The sequence below is a fragment of the Geotrypetes seraphini genome, chromosome 1, assembly GCF_902459505.1.
Source record: "Geotrypetes seraphini chromosome 1, aGeoSer1.1, whole genome shotgun sequence".
Taxonomy (NCBI): Eukaryota; Metazoa; Chordata; class Amphibia; order Gymnophiona; family Dermophiidae; genus Geotrypetes; species Geotrypetes seraphini.
In genome coordinates, this window is record NC_047084.1 from 159,462,459 (window position 1) to 159,486,329 (window position 23,871).

At 45.4% G+C, this 23,871-nt stretch overlaps 1 protein-coding gene across 7 annotated transcripts in view; it reads right to left on the bottom strand.

The window, feature by feature from the left end:
- The window catches only part of LRBA (LPS responsive beige-like anchor protein), a 1,301,884-nt gene that overhangs the window by 1,234,985 nt on the left and 43,028 nt on the right, over positions 1–23,871 (bottom strand). For all 7 annotated transcript variants that reach the window (XM_033940548.1, XM_033940584.1, XM_033940558.1 and 4 more), the window contains exons 3-4: positions 19,354–19,585; positions 16,515–16,615 (exon numbers count right to left, since the gene is read on the bottom strand). In XM_033940548.1, the coding sequence (XP_033796439.1) occupies positions 16,515–16,615; positions 19,354–19,585 (333 nt within the window). The remainder of the gene's footprint in view (positions 1–16,514; positions 16,616–19,353; positions 19,586–23,871) is intronic.

Here is a 23,871-nt window from a genome sequence, read left to right on the forward strand (position 1 = left end):
AAGCTACTGAAGCAGCCATTGCTCTGACTTTATGGGCTGTGACTTTACTGTGAAGGGGTAATCCAGCCTGGGCATAGCAGAAAGAGATACATGTCTCCCCACTACTTAAAGACGCTCACTGGTTACCAATAAGTCACAGGACTCTGTTCAAAACAATGCTTCTCATCTTTAAGACTTTATTATACAACGAACCACAATTTATTTCAAAATCATTAATCCCTTACACAACCCAACACCCATTACGATCATCGGAACAAAACCTTTTAACAGTACCGTCTTTGAAAATCATAGGTACACGAAGAGCCGACATGTTTACAGTAATGGGACCACAATGGTGGAATGCAATTCCCCAATATATCAGAACCGAACAGGACATTACAACTTTTAAAAAATTGCTAAAAACTTATTTATTTAAAGACGCTTTTACTTCTGATTGACCTAAAAACACTTTTTAATATTGGCTTAAACCCTATTGTTTTATTCCTTTTAAAACCACTTACTTAAAGATTCTTTTTAATTTCAAAGTGTTTATTTGCTTTAGAGACAGCCTTAGCTCATGTTTTGTTAAAGTTAAACCTAGCCTTTTGTTTTTCCCTTTTTTTCTAACCCAACATTGTAACTGTATGTTATTCCTTACCCCTCATGTATGTTTTAGATGAAATGTAAGGTGTAATTTGTCAATATTTGTTATATTTTAGCCTCTTGAATACTTTTATTTTGAAAATGTACATCGCCTAGAAATTTTGTAATAGGTGATTCATCAAATATTCAATAAAACTTGAAACTTGAAACTTGAAGCTGCCATCCAGTTGGAGATGGTACGCTTAGAAATAGGATGGCCCAACTTATTTGGATCGAACGAAACAAAAAGTTGAGGAGCAGTTCTGTGTGGTTTGGTGCATTTCAAGTAGAAGGCCAAAGCACGTTTACAGTCCAGAGTATGAAGAGCTGAAGTGAGGGCTATGAGAAACACCACTTACCAAGTGAGATACTTCAGATGAGCCTTATCAATTGGTTCAAATGGAGGTTTCATGAGTTGAGTAAGGACAACATTGAGGTCCCAAACCACCGGATGCGGTTTGAGAGGAGGTTTAACATTGAAGAGTCCTTTCATGAATTTGGAAACCACTGGATGAGCAGAGAGGGGTTTCCCTTCAATAGGCTGATGAAAAGCCGCAATTGCATTGAGATGGACTCGGATAGACGTAGACTTGAGACCAGAATTGGATAAGTGCAACAGGTAGTCCAAAACAGAAGATAAAGAGGAATGCTGAGGCTCCTTATGATGAGAAAAACACCACGTAGAATATCTAGTCCACTTTTGGTGATAGCATTGTCTAGTGGTAGGCTTCCTAGAAGCTTCTAAAACATCTCTTATATATTGAGAAAAATGAAGAGGAGTTACGTTGAAAGGTACCAAGCTGTCACATGTAGCGACTGCAGGTTGGGATGAAGCAGAGATCCTTGACTCTGTGTAAGCAGAGAAGGAAAAACTGGTAGAAGGTATGGCTCCCTGCTGCTGAGTTGAAGTAGAAGGGAATACCAAGGTTGTCTTGGCCACCGAAGAGCGATTAGAATCATGGTGGCATGATCGTTCTTCAACTTGACCAGAGTCTTGAGAATGAGAGGAAATGGAGGGAATGCGAAGAGGAAGAGATTCGTCCATTCCAGAAGAAAGGCATCTGCCTCCAGGCGATGAGGAGAGTATATTCTGGAGCAGAACTGAGGCAGTTTGACGTTGTGGGGAGCCGCAAAGAGGTCTATCTGAGGGGTTCCCCACTGTGAAAAATGTGATGAAGGGGTGAGGAATGGAGAGTCCATTCGTGAGGTTGCAGAAGTCGACTCAAGTTGTCCGCCAAGCAATTCTTCGCCCCTTGAATGTAGACAGCTTTGAGGAAGGTATTGTGGTGGATTGCCCAGTCCCAAACCTTCAGAGCTTCTTGACAAAGGGAGGCAGATCCCGCCCTCCTTGTTTGTTGATATAATACATGGCGACTTGGTTGTCCATCCAGATGAGGACTACCTGGTCGCGAACAAGATGTTGAAAAGCGTTGTGAGCCTTGAAAATCACTCTGATTTCCAACAGATTTATGTGGCATTAACGATCCGTACTGGTCCAGTGGCCTTGAGTACGGAGACCATCGAGATCAGCGCCCCAAGCGTAGGTCGAAGAGTCTATCATGAGGACCTTCTGATGAGGGGGGCGTTTGAAAAAGCAAGCCTCTGGAAAGATTGGAAGAGAGCATCCACCAACAGAGAGACTTCTTCAAGGAAGGAGTGACTGAAATGTGGCGAGAAGGAGGGTCGCAAACTTGCGTCCATTGAGATGCCAGGGTCCACTGAGGAATTCTGAGGTGAAGTCTGGCAAAAGGAGTCACATGTACTGTGGAGGCCATGTGACCCAGAAGTACCATCATGTGTCTCGCTGAGATTTAAGAGCGGGAAGACACGTTGTTGTGGAAGGAATGCTCTGAGTTGGACAGTGTCCAGAACAGCTCCAATGATTGTAGATTCTGAGAGGGCTGAAGTTGAGTGTGGGAAAGTTGATTTCGAATCCCAAACTTTGTAGGAACCAGGTAGTCCATCGGGTCGCTACAATAACCCCTTGAGATGTGGAATCTTTGAAGAGCCAGTCATCGAGGTAGGGAAATACCTGAAGACCATGGTTCCAGAGAGCTGCCGCTACTACTACCAGGCACTTGGTGAACACTCTGGGAGATGAGGCCAGGCCGAAGGGTAGTACTCTGTATTGATAATGCAGATTCCCCACCCGAATTCTGAGGTATTGACAGGAGGCCGGATGACTGGGGATATGAATGTAGGCCTCCTTGAGATCCAGAGAGAATAACCAGTTGTTCTGCTCGAGAAGGGGATAAAGAGATGCCAGGGACAACATTCAAAACTTTTCTTTGACTAAAAATTTGTTGAGAGCCCTGAGATCCAGAATGGGGCGAAGATCGCCCGTCTTCCATGGAACAAAGAAGTAACGGGAGTAAAAACCCCCTGTTCTGCTGTTCCAAGGGAACTGGTTCGATGGCATGGAGAGAAAGCAGAGCTTGAGCTTACTGAATAAGAAGGGCGGTCTGGGATGGATTGGAAGGATACTCTCTTGGAGGAAGCTCTGGTGGAACCTGAGTGAAATGAAGAGAGTATCCTTCTCTGATGATGATAAGCACCCAGAGGTCAGATGTAATTATCGTCCATCGGTTGTAAAAATGATGGAGACGACCTCCTATAGGGGGAAAAGGAGACAGAGACAGAACGGTGGAGGTTATGCTCTATTGTAGACAGTCAAAAAGGCTGAGAAGCCTTAGGTGCAGCAGAAGGTTGGGGTTTCTGTTGCTTCTGAGGTTGCTGTTTTTTCAGAGGGGGGCGAGTATAAGGAGCCGGCTTTGGAGCAAAACGCCTTTGATAGATAAGAACAGGGCGTGTAGGCTTGGCAGAAGCTGGCTTTGGCTTAGGTCCGACTATAGAAGCAAATGATTTTTCATGGTCAGATAATTTCTTGGTGGCTGCCTCGATGGATTCATCAAAGAGGTCGTTGCCCTCGCAAGGAATGTTAGCCAAGCGGTCTTGAAGGTTAGAGTCCATGTCAATGGTACGCAGACAGGCGAGACGACGCATAGCTACAGAGCAAGCAGCTGCTCGGGCAGATAACTCGAAGGCATCATAAGATGACTGGAGGAGATGCAGACATAATTGAGATAAAGAAGCAATGACTTCCTGAAACTCAAAATGCATTTGGGTATCCAAATAGTTCAAAAACTTTGGTAGAAGGGAAATAAGGAATTCAAAGTAAGTGATGAATTGAAAATTATAATTGAGGACTTTAGAGGACATCATAGCATTCTGGTAGATGCGACTTCCGAATTTGTCCATAGTTTTCCCTTCTCTTCCAGGAGGAACGGTGGCGTAAACCTTGGAAGGATGGGACCTTTTCAAGGAGGACTCAATGAGCAGGGATTGATGCGATAACTGAGATTTGTCAAACCCCTTACGAAGCACAGTCTTTTATCTAGAGTCCAATTTTCTTGGAACAGCCGGTATGGAAAAAGGTGTTTCCATGCAACGACCAAAAGTCTGATTCAAAAGCTTATGAAGTGGAAGCTTAAGAGACTCTGCCGGAGGTTGAGGAAGATGCATGACTTCGAGATACTCCTTAGAATATTTGCAGCCAGTATCCAATTGAATATCCAAGTCTACAGCCATCTGTCACAGGAAAGACGAGAAAGATAGCTGATCTGCCAATGCTTTGCCTTGATAAGGACTCGAGGACGTCGAGGCAGCCTGTGTCGAAGATGAAGCTTCGGCAGGAAAAAATGCATCAAAGGAACCTGGTGACTTGGACAAGGCAATCGAGACCGGGACATCCTCGAGGTCCGGCATCGGAGACCTCGAGCGAGGAGTCAGTGGTCTGGTCGAGGTTGGAGTAGATCGAGGTTTCGATGAAGATGGTCTGTCGTGAGACGAAGAACTATGCCTGGAAACATGCCTCGACGAAGGCCTCGAATGTTGGTGAGAACTGTGTCTGGAACCAGATCTCGAGGATCGAGGAGATTTCACCTCTGAGACGTGGACAGCTGATGACGATGTATGAATAGGACTGTAGATCGAAGCTCCAGAGGTTTGGTGGAGGAGCCTCGATGCACTCTCAAAGACTCTGCTCCTTGTATAGAGTGTGAGGGTTCTCGTCAAGACACTCCCAAAGAATCTGCTCCTTGCTTTACGTGCTTGGATGCCAGACCAGACACTCGCAGAGACTCTGCTCCCTGCAAAGAGTGTGTAAGTTCAGACTGGGGCAAAGGAAGCGGCTCGACCTCGCGGGAGTCTGCTGAATGTCCAGGCTGGATAAGAGGAAGCAATTTAGGTCCCATGTTAGTAAGGAACTGAATAAACTGTTTCTCTAACATGGTCTGGAAAGAAGCCGGCAAGGATGGATCCGTGTCTGAAACCGGACCACCTGCTTTGGCTGGAGGTTCCTTCGAGGTAGTGTGAGCGTGCTTCGACTTGGGAGTCTTAGACACTTTAATCACCATCGGCGGAACCGACTGCTGAGCTATCTGACCTGAGGAAACAGGGAAAGATACAGCAGATAACGTCGAAGCAAGAACCGCTGCAAACGACGAAGGTCTGATGAGGCTCGAGGTGGAAGCAGTAGGCGCAGAAGGAGCCTCGGTGGGAGTCGAGGCCGAAGACGCCTTCGAAGTCAAGAGATCCGTAGAAGACTCCATCTCGAAGAGCTTGTCCACCAAAATGCAACAACGCTTAAAAGCACAAGGCTGAAGTGTTTGGCAAGGCAGGCATGACCTAGGATGATGTTTCGGCCCAAGGCACTTGAGGCAGCGTCCGTAAGAGAGATTGCACACTGACACTTGCTACACCTCTTGAAGCCCGTGGCAGGCCGGGACATAGAAGGAAAAATAGCCGCCGCAAAATCGAAGTCCTCGGGCTGCGGCCGAGCGGCCTATCCCGCAAAACGAACGGAAGAAGAAAAAAATGTGGGTTTTTTTTAACTAAAATAAAAGAAAAACTAAAACAGCGATTCATGAGGAAAAAATACAAACTTCGGTTGAGAGAAGGCTCAAAGGAACAAAGTTAAACGCAGAGAGTCAAAGACGGACTTCTCGGCTCCGTGGAAAACTGAGAACTGAGGAGATGCGCCCTGCGCTGGGCAGGAAGGCACTCGCGCATGCACGGTGCGGGCGTCTCGAAACTTCGAGTTTCTTCAAGCAAGTCTGCTTGCGAGGTGTCCGTATCCGGGCTCCGTCGATGACGTCACCCATATGTGAGAATACCTGCCTGCTTGTCCTGGGATAAAAACTGGAATAGACTCAATTACTGTTTCTGGTGGAACTCTGTGTGCCACATATATAAAATGGAAAGGACATTAGCTATCCAAAAAGGAAATTATAGCAAATTTCAGGATGTGTGGAGGCCACTGATAGATTATTGCAAAGATTCAAAATATTCTTCCCTGATTATAATATATGACATATGAGGGAGGGTGGGGGGAAGGAAAATTTGATTATTAAAGAAATAGATTATAATATATATATATATATATATATATATAAAATGAAGGGGGTACAATATTTTTAGGATGATACGATCAAATGTAAGAATTCAAGTGTTTTTAAATGTTTAGTTGTTAAACATCATTTACTGTGCTTGATTTTAAGATATGAAATGAATAAAGATTTTTTTTTTAAAAATCAGGAGGCATGTACCAGGCACTATAATTTTTTTTTTTTTTTTTTTTAAAAGGGCTTCACCCCAGTTAGAGCACCAAAACTTTCCATTCTGGTATAGAGTGCCAGGTTGGAGCTTCCCATGAAATACATATTCTTAAGAATCAAAGTGTCAGCCCTTGTTGAATTCTTCTCAGATGATCTTGGGAAAAAATAAAGATTTTTCTCCATATCAAAAAAACAAAAATTAAACTATTTAGAGGGGTTTTTTTGGGGGTAGTTGTTTTGGGGGAGGGGTTTGGGGGAGGAGGGACACTGTCAAGAGACAGGTGCAGAAATGAGCATGGTCAGAGCCCTGTTTCTTACCCCCAAACTTACAGAGCTGAAAAAGCAATGTTACTTACCGTAACAGTTGTTATCCAGGGACAGCAGGCAGCTATTCTCACTAGTGGGTGATGTCATCCGACAGAGCCCCGATACGGACATCTTGCAAGCATGTCTTGCTTGAAGAAACTCAGAAGTTTCGAGATGCCCGCACCGCGCATGCGCCAGTGCCTTCCCGCCCGATGTACCGGGCGTGTCTCCTCAGTTCAGGTAGCTAGCCTGAGAAGCCAACCCAGGGGAGGTGGGTGGGACGTGAGAATAGCTGCCTGCTGTCCCTGGATAACAACTGTTACGGTAAGTAACATTGCTTTATCCCAGGACAAGCAGGCAGGTATTCTCACTAGTGGGTGACCTCCAAGCTAACCCCAATGGGATGGTGGGAGAGTTGGCAACTTTAAGAGAACAAATTTTGTAACACTGTTTGGCCAAACTGTCCATCCCGTCTGGAGAAAGTATCCAGACAATAATGAGAGGTGAAGGTATGAACCGAGGACCAAGTGGCAGCCTTACAAATCTCCTCAATCGGTGTCGATCGGAGGAATGCTACAGAGGCTGCCATTGCTCTGACCTTATGGGCTGTGACCTTACAGGGAAGGGATAATCCAGCCTGGGCATAGCAGGAAGAGATACAAGCCGCCATCCAGTTAGAGATGGTGCGCTTCGAAACAGGTCGTCCCAACTTGTTTGGATCAAAGGAGACGAAAAGTTGAGGAGCAGTTCTGTGTGGCTTTGTGCGATCCAAGTAGAAAGCTAGAGCACGTTTACAGTCCAGAGTGTGCAAAGCAGATTCCCCAGGATGAGAATGAGGCTTTGGAAAAAACACTGGAAGCACGATGGATTGGTTGATGTGAAATTCAGAGACCACTTTAGGTAAGAATTTTGGATGAGTACGGAGAACCACCTTGTCATGATGGAATACAGTGAATGGTGGATTCGCCACTAGGGCCTGAAGCTCACTGACTCGGCGAGCAGACGTGAGGGCCACCAGAAAAACCACCTTCCAGGTGAGATACTTAAGTGGAGCCGTGTTGAGAGGTTCAAACGGAGGCTTCATAAGATGAGACAGGACAACATTGAGATCCCAAACCACAGGAGGAGGTTTGATAGGAGGGTTGACATGAAAAAGTCCTTTCATAAATTTGGAAACCACAGGATGAGCAGACAAAGGTTTCCCCTGTAGAGGCTGATGGAAAGCCGCAATAGCACTCAGGTGAACTCGTATAGAGGTAGACTTGAGACCAGACTGGGACAGGTGTAGAAAATAGTCTAATACAGAAGATAGGGAAGCTTTCTGAGGTTCCGTAGCATTGGAAATACACCAGGAAGAGAATCTAGTCCATTTTTGGGAATAGCATTGTCGAGTAGCAGGCTTCCTGGAAGCCTCCAAGACCTCCCTCACTGCTTGAGAGAACTGGTGAGGGGTTATGTTGAAAGGAACCAAGCTGTCAGGTGGAGAGACTGCAGGTTGGGATGAAGTAGTGAACCTTGATGTTGAGTAAGTAGTGAAGGAAACACTGGAAGAAGTATTGGCTCCCTGCTGCTGAGTTGAAGTAGAAGGGAGTACCAAGGTTGTCTGGGCCACCGAGGAGCAATCAGGATCATGGTGGCATGGTCTGATCTCAACTTGACCAGAGTCTTCTGAATGAGAGGAAAGGGAGGAAACGCATATAGGAAGCGATTCCCCCACTCCAGTAGAAAGGCGTCTGCCTCGAGGCGGAGAGGAGTGTAGATCCTGGAGCAAAACTGAGGCAGTTTGAAGTTGTGGGGGGCTGCAAAGAGGTCTATCTGAGGCGTTCCCCACTGAGTGAAGATCTGATGAAGGGGTTTGGAATGGAGCGTCCATTCGTGAGGTTGGAGAAGACGGCTCAATTTGTCTGCCAAGACGTTGTCCTTCCCCTGAATGTAGACAGCTCTGAGGAAGGTGTTGTGGCGAACCGCCCAATCCCAGACTCGAAGAGCTTCCTGACAAAGAGGGGCCGAGCCCGTGCCCCCTTGTTTGTTGACATAATACATGGCGACCTGATTGTCTGTGCGAATAAGGACCACCATGTCGTGAAGCAGATGCTGAAAAGCTTGGAGAGCATTGAAGATGGCCCTGAGCTCCAGAAGATTGATTTGATGGAGTCGTTCCGCAGTGGTCCAGAACCCCTGAGTTCGTAGACCATCCAGGTGGGCCCCCCAGGCATAGTTCGAGGAATCGGTCGTGAGAACTTTCTGGTGGGGAAGAGAGTGAAACAGCAAACCTCTGGATAGATTCGAAGAGGTCATCCACCAGAGAAGAGACTGCCGTAGAGCAGGAGTGACGACAATGTGACGGGACAACGGGTCGGACACCTGAGTCCACTGAGATGCCAGGGTCCATTGAGGAATTCTGAGATGTAGTCTGGCAAAAGGCGTCACATGAACTGTAGAGGCCATGTGGCCCAAGAGGACCATCATGTGTCTCGCCGAGATGGACGGGCGAGAAGACACTGACTGGCAGAGTAGAAGGAGAGCATCCATGCGTTGAGGAGGAAGGAATGCTCGAAGTTGAATGGTATCCAGAACAGCCCCGATAAAGGGGAGAGACTGAGTGGGCTGAAGATGTGATTTGGGGAAGTTGATCTCGAAGCCCAGACTCTGCAGAAAAGAAATTGTAGTCAAGGTCGCCGAAATGACCTCTGGAGCCGACGGTGCCTTGATGAGCCAGTCGTCGAGGTATGGAAATACCTGGAGACCCATGTTCTGGAGTGCAGCGGCCACCACTACCAGACACTTTGTGAAGACTCTGGGAGACGAGGAAAGGCCGAATGGAAGCACTCGATACTGCAGATGTAGATTAGAGAATGACACGGTGGCGGTTTACCCGCGGCCACCGCATTTAAGCCGCAGGTCACCGCCGAAAACGGGGAAGAAAACTAGCAGTCGCTGCGGTGACGGGGACAAGGCCATTTACCGACCGCGGAAACGGTGAAAAGGTTTGTCCCCGCGGGCCAATGTACCCCCTTCTAGGAACCGCTATTTACCTGTGTTTCACCGTGCTCCTCATTTGTCAGATCAACCCTTCCTGCCAATCGCAGCAGAAGGGTACCCAACCCCTCCTGCCGGTCCTCCCAATGGCCTCCCCTAAGATCGCCGGCAGGAGGGTACCCAACCCCTCCTGCTGGACCCCCCCCCCCCCAACGAACCCTCCCACCCCGGAACCCCCTTAGTCTTACTTTCCAAGTTGGACCGGACAGCTCCTCGCTCGTCTGGCCAGCAGGCCTGCCTCCGTCCAAATGAGGCGGGCCCGCCCCTCCCCTCCCCTGCCTAACCCACAGGATCCTAGGGCCTGATTGGCCCAAGCACCTAAGGCCCCTCCTATAGCGGGAGTGGCTTTAGGTGCCTAGACCAATCAGGCCCTAGGATCCTGTGGGTTGGGCAGGGTAGGGGCGGGCCCGCCTCATTTGGACGGAGGCAAGCCTGCTGGCCATACGTGTGAGGAGCCGTCCGGTCCAACTTGGAAAGTAAGACTAAGGGGGTTCCGGGGTGGGAGGGTTCGTTGGGGGGGGGGTCCAGCAGGAGGGGTTGGGTACCCTCCTGCCGGCGATCTTAGGGGAGGCCATTGGGAGGACCGGCAGGAGGGGTTGGGTACCCTTCTGCTGCGATTGTCGGGAGGGCCGTTGGGGGGGTCTACAGGAGGGGTTGGGTGCCCTCCTGCCGTGATCGCTGGGGGGAGGGGAGACTTGCAGCCGTAGCCGCGGTCACTATGCTAATCACGGCAGGGAGATCTTTGCCGCGATTAGGTACAGCGGCCGCGTCTACTTACCATATAGGCTAACATTGTAAGCATTTAAAGTACATGTCGTGTTTGTTTTTGCATTGCTAGCCCCAGGGGTGGTGGAAGATTAGTGATTGAAAAACTGTATGAAAAATAACTATTTTAAATTTAGTGATCAAAATGTGTCAGTTTTGAGAATTTATATTAATTAATTTTTTCTCTGTGTGTTTTGTTTTTGTATAGTTATTAACTAATATTTAACTAAGTTTTAAAGTTTTAAAGAATGTTTCCTTTATACGTAAATAAAGAAAAGTGAATGGGATTGCAGTGGCGGTGACGGGGCGGTGAATGGGGTGGCAGTGGCGGTGACGGGGCGGTGAAGAGGATGGTGAGACGGGGACGGGGCGGTGACGGGGATGGTGAGACGGGGACGGGGCGGTGACGGGGATGGTGAGACGGGGACGGGGCGGTGACGGGGACCAATTTTTTCACCGTGTCATTCTCTAATGTAGATGTCCCACCCGAAATCTGAGAAACTTGCGGGAGGCCGGATGTATCGGGATGTGAGTGTAGGCCTCCTTGAGATCCAGAGAGCATAACCAATCGTTCTGCTCGAGTAGGGGGTAGAGAGAGGCAAGGGTCAGCATGCGGAACCGCTCCTTGACCAAAAACTTGTTGAGGACTCGAAGGTCCAAAATGGGACGCAGATCGCCCGTCTTCTTCGGAACCAAGAAGTACCGGGAGTAGAACCCCTGGTTTTGCTGATCTACTGGCACCGGCTCGACGGCTCGAAGCCGAAGCAGAGCCTGCGCCTCCTGTAGAAGAAGAGCGGTCTGCGTCGAGTTGGAAGGATACTCTCTTGGCGGGTGGTCCGGGGGGACCCGTTGGAAATGAAGAGAGTATCCCTCTCTTACGATGGTAAGGACCCAGAGGTCCGTGGTGATCGTCTCCCATCGATGACAAAAATGGTGGAGACGACCCCCGATGGGAAAAAAGGGAGGAGACAGAACGAAGTCGGTTTATGCTCCCTGGAAGAGAGTCAAAAAGGCTGAGTAGCCTTGGGTGCAGCCGGCATCTGAGGCTTCTGTTGAGTCTTCTGTGGAGGCTGCCTCTTCGCAGGCTGTCTCGCCAGGGGAGCCTGCCTCGGTTGATAACGCCGCTGATAGATTTGAGGCGGTCTAGAGGGACGAGACTGCTGAGGTTTAGGCTTAGGACGCAGAATAGACTGAAAAGACTTCTCATGGTCCGAAAGCTTTTTAGTAACAGTCTCGATAGACTCATCGAAGAGATCCGCTCCCGCACAAGGCACATTAGCCAGTCTGTCTTGGAGGTTCGGATCCATATCAATAGTGCGAAGCCAGGCCAGGCGACGCATGGCGACTGAACAGGCCGCAGCCCGTGCCGAGAGCTCGAAGGCATCGTAGGAGGATTGCATCAGCTGCAGCCGCAACTGGGACAGGGTCGCCACCACCTCCTCAAACTGGAAACGAGCCTGAGCATCGATGAAAGGGATGAACTTGCGGAGTACCGGCAAGAAGAAATCCAAATATGATGAGAAGAAAAAATTGTAATTGAGCACTCGAGTCGCCATCATCGAGTTTTGGTAAACACGTCTACCAAACTTGTCCATCGTTCTCCCCTCCCTGCCCGGAGGCACCGAAGCGTAAACCTGGGAAGGGTGAGAACGCTTGAGAGAAGACTCGACCAGAAGGGACTGATGAGAAAGTTGAGCCCCCTCAAACCCCTTGTGGTGAACGATGCGGTATCGAGCATCCAGCTTACTGGGAACCGCAGGGATAGAATACGGTGTCTCAAAACAGCGCATGAAAGTCTGGTCCAGCAATTTATGCAAAGGAAGCCGAAGAGTCTCCGCTGGAGGGTGAGGCAAATGCATAGTATCCAAATACTCTTTAGAATATTTAGACCCAGTGTCCAAAGTCACATCCAAGTCATCCGCCATCTGTCGGAGAAAAGATGAGAAAGACAATTGGTCCGCCAAGGCCGGCCGCCGAGACGGACTAGATGAAGTGGAAGCCTCCGGGTCCAGGGAGAGCTGAGACCGGCATGGAGAATAGGAGGTAGATGGTTCCTCATACTCTGGTCCCTCCGGCTGGGATACATCTGACGATGAGTATCCCAAACGCTGCATCTTTTTCTGCGGAGACACCTCCGAATGACGTGAGGAGTGTCGAGATGAGTGTCGAGATCGATGCCCCTCCCGGTGACGGGATGGGGAGCGAGATCTTCTGTGCATCGCACGATCCCTCTAAGGAATGGATGGGGCTCGATGCGGTGGACCGCAGAGGTGGTAAGGATGCGGACTCACGCAGCGCCACCCAAGTCTGGTATGGAGTGCGGAAGAACTCTTCCTGCGATGCAGAATGCCCAGGACTCCGAGTATCAGGGGCTGCCCCAGCACCCTGCTGGCGTGGAGGTGTGATGGGCTCTAAAGGTGGCATATCAGGAAGGGAAGCCCTTCTGGAGGATTCCGCCGCCCTCCGCCGATCCCCCTCGTCGAGCAGCGAGATCGAACGGCGAGGAGGAGGGGGAGGGGGCGGACCGCCCCCTGAAACCGGTGCCCGGACTTCACCCTGGATGTTGGCGATAAGCCGGGGTCCCATAGTCTGCATAAGCTGGACAAACTGAGCTTCTAGCAGGGATCGAAGCGAAGCCGATATGGAGGGATCCGCACCGAAAGGGGGTCCTCCTGCACGGTCTTCGCGTTCCTTCGTGGCCAAGTGCTTCTGCTTGGTAGCTTTGGGCACTTTGATGACCACGGGAGGGACAGTGGAAGGCGGTACCTGAACCGAGGAGACGGAGGCAGGCGCCGCAGCTGAAGTTGAAGCCGTAGCCGGTGTAAACGATGCTGGCTTCACGATGCTGGATGCGGGAGTCGTCGATGCAGGTTTCGAGCGGACCGGCGAAACCTCAGCAGACGTAGAAGCAGATAGATCCTTGGCAGTCTCCATCCTGAACATCGACTCTCAAAGCAAGCAACGCCTCTTAAACGAGCGCGCAGTGAGCGTGGAACAAGGCCGGCACGATTTCGGAACGTGTTCCGGACCAAGACACTGCAGGCAGCGTCGATGCGGGTCCGTTAACGAAATCGCACGCTGGCACTTGCTGCACTTTTTTAAAACCGGTGATTGGCCGGGACATAGGCCGGAAAATCGACGCTGAAAGGTCGAAAGCGGTAGGCCGCAGCCACGAGGCCGGCCCGGCCGAACCGCCGGAAGAAATAATTTTAACTTTTTTTTTTTTTTTTTTTGTAAAAAAGAAAGTAAAAACGAAAGAAATTCAAAGAAATAAACTAAAACGCGGGTAAAGAAGGAAAAGAAAAACTGAAATTCAGTCAGCGCAGAAGGAAGATAACTTCTCAGCTCCGCGGAAAGAAAAGAACTGAGGAGACACGCCCGGTACATCGGGCGGGAAGGCACTGGCGCATGCGCGGTGCGGGCATCTCGAAACTTCTGAGTTTCTTCAAGCAAGACATGCTTGCAAGATGTCCGTATCGGGGCTCTGTCGGATGACATCATCCACTAGTGAGAATACCTGCCTGCTTGTCCTGGGATAATACACAGATCTGCTTCCAAAGTACCTAAAGCCCTTCTTGGGAAAAAGCCACAAAACTAGAGTATCTATCACCAAAAAGATGATAACTGCCTCAACTCCCCTTGAGAATGCATTCAGAGCTTCCCCAGACCCTACCTCCTACCTAAACAATCTCTGGGGAGTCCCATTTCACCAGGATCTTATCAGAGTTTCATCAACCAAGGGTAAGGATATTACAAATGCTACTTCAACCAGGCAAAAAAAAAAAACCCCAAAATCAATTCATTTAGATTCATTCCACATCAAAGGAAAGCTTCCCTTTTTTGAAAAAGGCTTATCTTAGACGTAGTCGTCCTACTGGCTCGGGAGTTGGGGAAGCCAGAACACAAAGTTCAGAAACCAAAAGGAACTCAGAGCAATTATAGTGATTTGTTTTTTTGTTTTTTTTAATTAAGAGCTTCCATACCATGACTTAAAAAGAGGTGATCACCAGCCTAACCAGAGCAATGTTCCCCTCCCCCTCAATTGTCCCATCAGAAAAGCAAACACCCCCAAAAAAATCCTAAAAAGGCATGGAAAAAGACATAAGAAAATGTGTTGCACACCTCTAGAAACTGTTATTTTAGGTTTGCTATCACAACGGCAAAGGGTGTGAAGACCTTTTTGATTTATTATTCTTAATGATTAATGTTTCCCATATCTGTTTCACATTGTACATGTAGAGATTATGATGTAGAACAGTGAAACAAAAGCCCCTTAAATGCATTTCAAAACATACATTTTATATAGCAGAATATGAAAGGACAAAAATTTACAAAGCACTCTATACTTACATACATATCAATTCTACATCAATTTCTATTGGGAGGATTTTTGTTTTATTTGAAATGCAGCCCTAAAAACATTTTTACTTTCTGTGAGAGTTAATAGATCTTACCAAGCCCAGTTGATGAAGAGAATGAGATGAGTTTTACTAAGTCTATTAGTATAGTATTAATGTGTTTATAATCATCTTGCCCTAACAGGTTTAGCAACGATCGCTGCTAACTGACCCAATGCTCTAAACGTGTTTTTCCCCTCAGATCGCCCATTTTCTGATCTAATCCGGCCATGTAAATTAGTAAAACCCCATGCAAATTAGCCAAGCAATTGGTTAACTTACATCGCTTGGCTATTTAACATCGGGTTTTACTGATGCAAAAACCCAGCTTCTGTAGACCCAGCTGCGGTAACTGTGTTACCGACAGGTTTGCCAGGTTGGTTTTTTTCATTTTTTTTGTATAATGGCACAGATATTTTGCGTGTATTACACACACAAAATATGTGTCCAATAAAAAAAAATTTGTTTTTAATCCACCACCGCCGCAAGCCCTCCCCCAACGACCCCTGACAAATGCACGCACACACACACTGACAAACATAATGACCCACAAATGGCAGGAGGGATGCCTATTCCCTCCTGCCATGAAGAACCTCCCCCTACACTCCTCCCCTGAAAAAAACCAGCAGGAGGGATGCCCACTCCCCCTCCCCCAAAGAAAAAGGCAGGAGGGATGCCCATTCCCTCCTGCCACCAGAGGCCCACCTCGCCCCCGTGCCCCCATACCTTAATGTTGGGAGCAAAAGGTACTCAAAACACCTCCTGCTCCTCCTTTCTTCCAAAGACACTGGGCCTTGGAAGGGGCCTGAGGCATCTAAGCCAATCAGGGACTTCCTTAGGAAAGAGCCTAAGGAAGTCCCTGATTGACCAAAACAAATGGCCAATCAGGGACTTCCTTAGGCTCCTTCCTAAGGAAGTCTCTGATTGGCTCAGATACTTCAGGTCCCTCCCATGGGTGAACTCCGAGACATCTGAGCTAATCAGGGCCTTAGGCCCCTCTCCATGCATCACATGATGCACTGGGGCAGGGCCTAAGGCCCAGTGTCGTCAGAAGAAAGGAGAAACAGGTGGTGTTTCGAGTACCTCCTACTCCCAACATTAAGGTATGGTGGTGGGACAGGAAAGGGGGCCTCTGGTGGCAAGAGAGAGTGGGCATCCCTCCTGCCTTTTTCTTCGGGGGGGGGAGGAGGTCTTTCCGGGCAGGAGGAAATGGGTATGCTCCCTGCTGTTTTGGGGGGGACAGTGGCTCAGGGGTGCTAGCGTGGGGGAGGGGGGCTCTTTTAATGGGACACATGGTGCATGTTTAAGTCACGCAGAACATCTGTTCTATTAAAAAAAAAAAAAGCTGAAGCCCTGACAACAGTGACAGGAGGCTGCTTCCCCTGTCACTACTGTTAGGGCTCTGCGCATGTCTCAATTGCTCACTGAGCGATTGAGTCGGTGGGTTTGAAAGCAACACCTCCGTACAAATCATTTGCATGCAAACTTAAAAGGGAATCAATCAGCCAATAGCGACTGAGTCACCATTGTTAGTGAATCTAGCCCCTTGTGATTACAAATAAGCATGGTAATAGTTGTCTGCAGCATCTGGGTACTTTGAAATAAATATTTCCAGTCAGAAAACTTTTTAAAAATATCCCACAGTTGAGTATTTTGGGGCGGGTGGGTTTTTTTTTTTTGGGGGGGGATGGGTGGGGGAAGGGGTTACAGCTAAGTACTTTATGTTCCTTCACCAAGTAACTTTATAATAACTGGACAAAAGATTGTTTACCCATTGCCCTTTATCTCCTTGAAGCTTGCTGAAGAAAAGCTTTAACTCACGAACTGTCAAACTGTATCCAGCAAGAACTCCCAACATATCAACCAAGAGATCTGGAGAGAAAAAAAAAAAAATAAGAGACGCAGTCACACACTACATTTCTTATGCATATATGGTATACAGATCTTACATATGTATTATAAATCAAAGACTATGCTTCCATTTATTTTAAAAATATTTTCCCCAAAATAATAAAGAGAGAAACTGTCCCTCAAAAAAGCATTCTATTGAATTTGTAAAGTTCATATTCTATATGGAAAGCTGCAGTTATAGAACCACTTAAATAGAAAAATAATTAGGGCACACTCTTCCATCATAGTAATTGGGAATGGGAACTGGGGCTTTCACTGAGCAAGGATGATTGAAAATCTATTGAAAAAGCTCTGTTGAAATGTTTTTTGTCTTTATCTGTAAAGGAAAATGCTGTTAAAGTATTCTACAGGTGGTATCTTGCACCAGCTCGATTACTTCATATGTTCCTGGGGGTCCCTTCCACTTATTGGAGAGGTTGCCCTGATACTGGATCCATAGGTCATCTTTGGTGGGCTTGCCCTAAGGCATGGGCATTTTGGAGGGATAAACCATGATTAAATATCTTTCAAAGAGCTCAGAACCAGGGTTTGCAGTCCTTAGTCTCTTTTGTGCCCCAGTTAGGTCTATAGGTGAAGAAATGTAACTCTCAGGGAAGCAGGCAGGACCTTGTGCTTGAACAATCCTGCTGTCCACAAAAACCCTTTTACAGATCTGAAATTGCTTTATTCTTCAACAGGCAGGATTGAGTTTTGTACACAAGAAGATCACTCCCAAGATCAGGGCTGTTCTTTTAACTATAAATTTGTATTTTGTGCAAACAGCATCCTTGAAGTATGCAAGATTTGCCAGTGTTACAAATACAGATCAGCTATCATAAATCAAATAAATGCACTCACTCTCTGATAATCCTTGAAACCCACATAAGCAAACAACTAGCCTCTCATATTGAGCTACATTCATGCCTTCATCCATCCCAATATGGATTCAGAAAGCAACACAGCACAGAACTCCTTATCATCACCCTAATCACCAAAGTAAAACAACTACTAAGCATCAGCCATCAAGCAATACTACTCCAGTTTAATATTTCTGCTGCCTTTGACTTGGTAGACCATCATTTGCTCATAACTAAACTATCTGAAATCGTAATTACAGGAGCTGTGTTAAGACTGGTTCATAGACTTTCTACAAAATGGAGAGTACACAGTTAAAAAGGAAGGAGTATTCTGCAAGGCTCCCCATTATCCCCCATCCTTTTCAACCTTTTCATGAGCTCACTTGGAAACATTAAATTAGAAGACAAAACCTTACTATCCAACGCAGACGACATTCTTCTCCTCATCCCCATTACAAACAAACAACCAAACAGATGAGAAAATTTCAAACAAAATTGAAAAAGTCCACACATGGGCAACCGCAAACAAACTAAATGCCACCAAAACCAAAGCCATCTGTTTCCACACCGCTCAGCAGAATGCCCCGACAAGCATTAATCTACAATCCGGTACCACCCTCGCAGTAGAGAAATCCTCAAAAGTACTTGGCATCTTTCTGGTTGACACACTAACAAAGGATCCTCAAATCTCCAGCCTCTGGAAAAAGACCATCTTCACTTTGCGCCAACTAAGACTTATTAAGCCATACTTCTACCAACATCATTTTGCTCTGATTGTCCAGCTGATGGTACTACCCCAGCTGGACTACTGCAACTCAGCATACTTGGGGATCAGTTCCTCTCTAGTTCAAACTGCAGCTCATTCAGAACACAGCAATCAGACTTATCTTCAACCAAAAAAAATGATTCGATCTCAGCCTACCTCAAACAGCATCTCTACAAACCCTCCCAATTAAGAGAGAAAGAAAGAGGAAGAGAGTAACCTGCATCCCCCCCCCTCAGCACTCTTCCTGTCCTCTCTCCCTGAATCCCTCCCCAGCAATGCTTATTTCACTTCCCCTTTCCCAGGCAACCCACCAGCAGTTATCAGTTCCCTCTTTTTATTTATCTCTGCCAGGGACCATGGTACTAAACATATAGAAAAGCCACGCCTCCTCTAATATAATTTCCTCTGGAGGTGGAAGGTCTGGCCTGGAGGAAGCATCCGCAGAATATAGGTCCCACACAGCTTTACTATACTGTATATTTAACACTGCAAGCCTGATGGAGAGGTTAATTAGAGGAAGAGAACTACTGTATGCCAGCAGGAGACTTTGGGGGGGGGGGGGGGAGATGAAGGCAGCACCAAAAAGGTAGAGGGATGGGGAAGTCACTTTTTGGTCATTAGGGAAACTAATCTCCTGCAGCCCAATCTATAAACTAGCCATTCTCTGGAAATCCCTTACAGCAGCCCAAACCTGAAATCAAAAGAAAAATGTTGCCACAATATAGTTTTCCAGTTAGAATACAGATTAATTTTAACAATGAAATATTGCCTGTTGGCCATTCAAAATAAGCATCTCTTGTATTGTAATACAACATATTAAGTGAATTTCACAGTGGTAAGAGCATTACTATCTACTATATATTTTAAACTTATAAGTGGAATATCTCCTTTATTGAGAGATGGAACAGTCCAACAGCCTTTCCACTGTTCACTACGGTACTAATATGAAGAGTGGGACATTCATCATTCGTCAAAAAAAAAATATTACTATTGGCCAAGCCCCAGTGTTTCTAAATCATCATAGGAAAATCACATTTGTTTCAGCTACAGAGATTAAAAATTATGCCATTTCAGTTCATTGCCTGGCAAATTTTTACCTGCTATCATGCTGTCAGCTTTATCAATCCTTTTGAGCACTAACTCAATGAGTCCCATCTCAGTGCAGATGAGCAGATTGCGAATACTCTTCTTCAGGACAGCAGTGAAAATACTCCAAATTTCTGCCTGGCAAGTGACATCACACTTGTCTAACAACTCCACCATACATATGATGCTTTCTCCCTCTTGAATGATGAAATTCATTTCCAAATCAAATTGGCCCCCTACAAGCTTAAAAGGAGAGAGAGAAAAATGGAATAAGACAACTATAAATTGTATTTAATAAAATATTTATCTCGCTGAATTGCAAACAGTTCAGGGTGGATTCCATGCTAGTCTAACTGCAACAATCCAAAGCAAGCATTCTACATATTAGCAAGCGATAAGTGTAAGACTTGATCCTGATAGCATAGCTCTGACAGAAATGGTTAAATATACATGTAATGCAGGCCTTAAACTCTGAAAAATCAAATAAGTTTATTTTTTTTTTATTTAAAAATTTGTATACCACATACGACTATGCGGTTTACATATCACATACATAAAATCTTGTTTCCCTACAATTTCCACATATAGCATAAATATGACTGGAGTGGACATCATAAGCATCCCCCCAATATAAAATGTCAGTGTATCAAGTCAATACAAATTTCACCAATTAAGAAAACAAAAAGGCATCAGATCAAATGATCAATTCCAAAGTAGATAAAAACAATTCACATTTGCATGCTAAGCAAGTCAAATTCAAACAATTCAAAGATATAAACAGGCTTTAAATCAGGGAAGTCTGAAGATGATATTTTCAGATGAGATAAGCATTAGCTTAGAAAGGCACCGGCAAATAATTGCGCTTTCAGCATTTTCTTAAAGTTCATCCTCCCAATACAGAATTGCAAAATACCAGGCAAGGCACTCCATAATTCTACACCAGCCACAGATATCATTGATGCTCCAATCCTAACATGCATAATCAACATTCTTCCTTCCAAACTTAATTTCATCCCATTTACAGATCTAAGCTCTCTTCTCGGTTTATAAATTTCTAAATATTCTTGTAAGATCTTTGGAGAAGCATGATACAGTGTCTGATTGCAACAATCTTAAACCACACTCTTTGCTGCATAGGTAAGTTGAACTTAACACACTATTCAAATGGTTATCAACGTGTAGTCATGAACGTCACAACCAGAATCAAGTTTTGCTGTTACATTCTGCATTATCTGTTGCAGCACAATGCAACAATTCCTACCTTTCAAGCCTAGTATGGGACCTAAACCTGCAGGCTAGCCCAAGTCTACTGTACACAGCTCTTGAAGCTTATAGAAAAAAAGCCCCTTCACATTCTGGCCAATCAGATAGAATGATAAAATGAATTTTGGTACAAACTGGAACAGCCTAATCAGCTAAGTCTATATGCTTAATTATTCTGTTCCTGGACACCACCAAGACCTCAAGTTTTCTTTGGACATAAGCTGTTTGCACTGAGCCAATCATCAATAGGCAATATTAAAAGTTTACCACCAACGGTGAAGTTTCAGCCAAGGAATTACTGACATGTGCAAACATATCTGTGCATATTCAATTTGAAATCCTTAGATCATTTAAACCATAAAGAGAACTCAGAGATTAACAGAGGATGACAGGCAGAGATAAATCTTAACATCCCTAGATATCCCATACCAGATGTCAGTGCCTAAACTTAACTGTTGAGTCCTACCACTCAAATAAAAAAGAGAGTATAAGTCGTTTACTAAGGAAGCATCAGTCACTGTATCAAATACAGATATATCTAAGAAAACAATAACAAGAAGTCCCGAGGTCTCAAAGCCATGTGACCAAATATCCAAAGTTGAAATTAGCATGGACTCAGTACTGTAACTGAATCAGAATGCAAAAGATTTGTTTGAAATGGCGATCAACAAAATGCAAAAGTTGTTCAATGTGGCCTTTAGTCACTTACTAAGAAAAAGTAAAGTGGAAATGGGCAGCTAGCACAATTCAAGGTGGACAAATTCCAATAAGCCCTTAGCAAAAGTAATTAATGCTTCACTGGCTAAGAGTCAGCAAACAGTTCCTTCAATGATTTCAAATTTCTAAATGATCGTGCATCAGGAATACTCAAACTAGACAATCAGCTGAAAAATTTTAACCATCATTTCTGAAACATTAGCAAAGTGCTATTTGACAAGAACTAAATGCCCATTCAAAGACAGAGGAGCCAATATGTAAAGAGCCTCAATGTTCATCGAAAAGATTGTTGGCTAATACAGTAAAAAAAAAAAAATATTGCAGGAATTGACACAATAGATGCAGGATTAATAATAATAATAATAATAGCTTTATTTATATCCCATCATACCTTTTTAGTTTCAAGACAGTGTACAAGAGGTGCTGTAAGGACAGCAAGGCAACATCAATTAGAATTGGGGAGAGATAGAAAGACAGTTTTGTGATGAGGTGGCATAGGAAGGAGGAAGAGGTGTGTAAGATGAGCTAGGTGTCGTGCAGATTTGGAGGATCAGGTGAATTTGTCAAATAGGTGGGTTTTTAGAGTTACTGTAATTGCATTACAATTTGAATCTCCTGAGGATAATTTGTATGGAGTGTGTGTGTGGTGTAATGGTTAGAGCCACAGCCTCAGCACCCTGAGGTTGTGGGTTCAAATCCCAAGCTGCTCCCTGTGACCTTGGGCAAGTCACTTAATCCCCATTGCCCCAGGTACATTAGATAGATTGTGAGCCCATCAGGACAGATGGGGAAAATGCTCTGGTACCTGAATATAAACCACTTAGACTATAAGAGGTATATAAATACTTAAAAAAAATAAATACATACATACATACTCTCTCAGTCATCTTATATGCGACTCAGGCTATTAACCCCTAGTCAAACAGGCTGGGAGTTGAGGGGGAGGGGATCATCAAGGAATTAAGTGATGGTCAGAGTATGTAACTACATTAACATTGAACTGGAAGGGACTAAAAAAAAAAAAAATGCAGAAAAAAAATTAAGAAAGTGGCTCTCGATAAGGACTAGAAACAATCATATCATACCTAATTTTATGAGAGCCATGCAATTATTACCAAAGAATGGTTGACTTTATCAACAAAAAATTCAGCCATAAGTAACATAATTTATACCAACTTTTAATGAGGCCAACATTTATTTATTTATTCAATTTTCTATACCGTTCTCCCAAGGAAGCTCAAAACGGTTTACATGAATTTATTCAGGTACTCAAGCATTTTTCCTGTCTGTCCAGGTGGGCTCACAATCTATCTAATGTACCTGGGACAATGGAGGGATAAAGTGACATGCTCAGGGTCACAAGGAGTGGCGTGGATTTGAACCCACATCCTCAGGTTGCTAAGCTATAGCTTTAACCACTGCGCCACACACTCCTCTCTTCAACCAGCACAGATAGTTCAAGTGTAGGTGACCCTAGTGGACAATAAATTATATACCTACCCCAAGATTAAAAGGATAACGAGCAAAAAAAACAAAACAACTACAACTTTATATCCCTCTGATGGGCCAGATTATTGAACCCAAGAATATACCAACTGTTTTTTAATTAACATACCAACTCCTCAACCAAACAATCCATCAGTGTTGTGCTGTGACATTTATAGCAGGGGATTCTGTAGATGAGCTAAACCAAGGGATGCCACACTTTTTGGGCTTGTGAGATACTTTTAAAATTGCCAAGTCAAAATGATCTACCAACAGTAAAATTTTTAAAAAACGCAAAGCACACTGTATGCAGAGAAAATGTTAATTATCATTTATATTCTGGGTTTTTTTCAAAGAGGTCAAGGCAGACGACTTTATGCAATGTCACCTCAGTAACTACTATACAAAAATAGACAAATATACCCCCTTTCATTTTTACTAAATTGTGATAGTGGTTTTTAGCTCAGGGAGCTGCGCTGAATGCCCCACGCTGCTCTCGACGCTCAAAGGCTCCCTGCGCTAAAAACTGCTATTGCGGTTTAGTAAAAGGGGGCCCGAGTGCAAAATATAGACAGCAGATATAAATTCTCAAAACGGACACATTTTGATCACTAAACTGAAAATAAAATCATTTTTTCTACCTTTGTTGTCTGGTGATTTCATGAGTCTCTGGCTGCACTTTCTTCTTCTGACTGTGCATCCAATATTTCTTCCCTTCTTTCAGCCTCCTGTATGCTTCCTCTCCTCCAGACCTCATTCTCTCCCCCAAAGGGGGGATTAGGTGACTTGCCCAGGATCACAAGAGCAGCATGAGTTTAAACCCACAACCTCAGAGTACTGAGGCCATAGCTTTAACCACTGCGCTACACTCTCCCCCATTAGTTCTGAGCTCTGGGAAAGCCGAACCCATTTAATATTACCACCCAACTCTATGGCTTATTGATGAAAAGTGAAACTAACTTCACACGTTAGTACCATAGATCTTCAGAAAATGGGAAAATTTAACACTGGAAAACTTCTACAGTGCTGATCAAAGCCACATCCATAGCTTAACAGTAATGCTA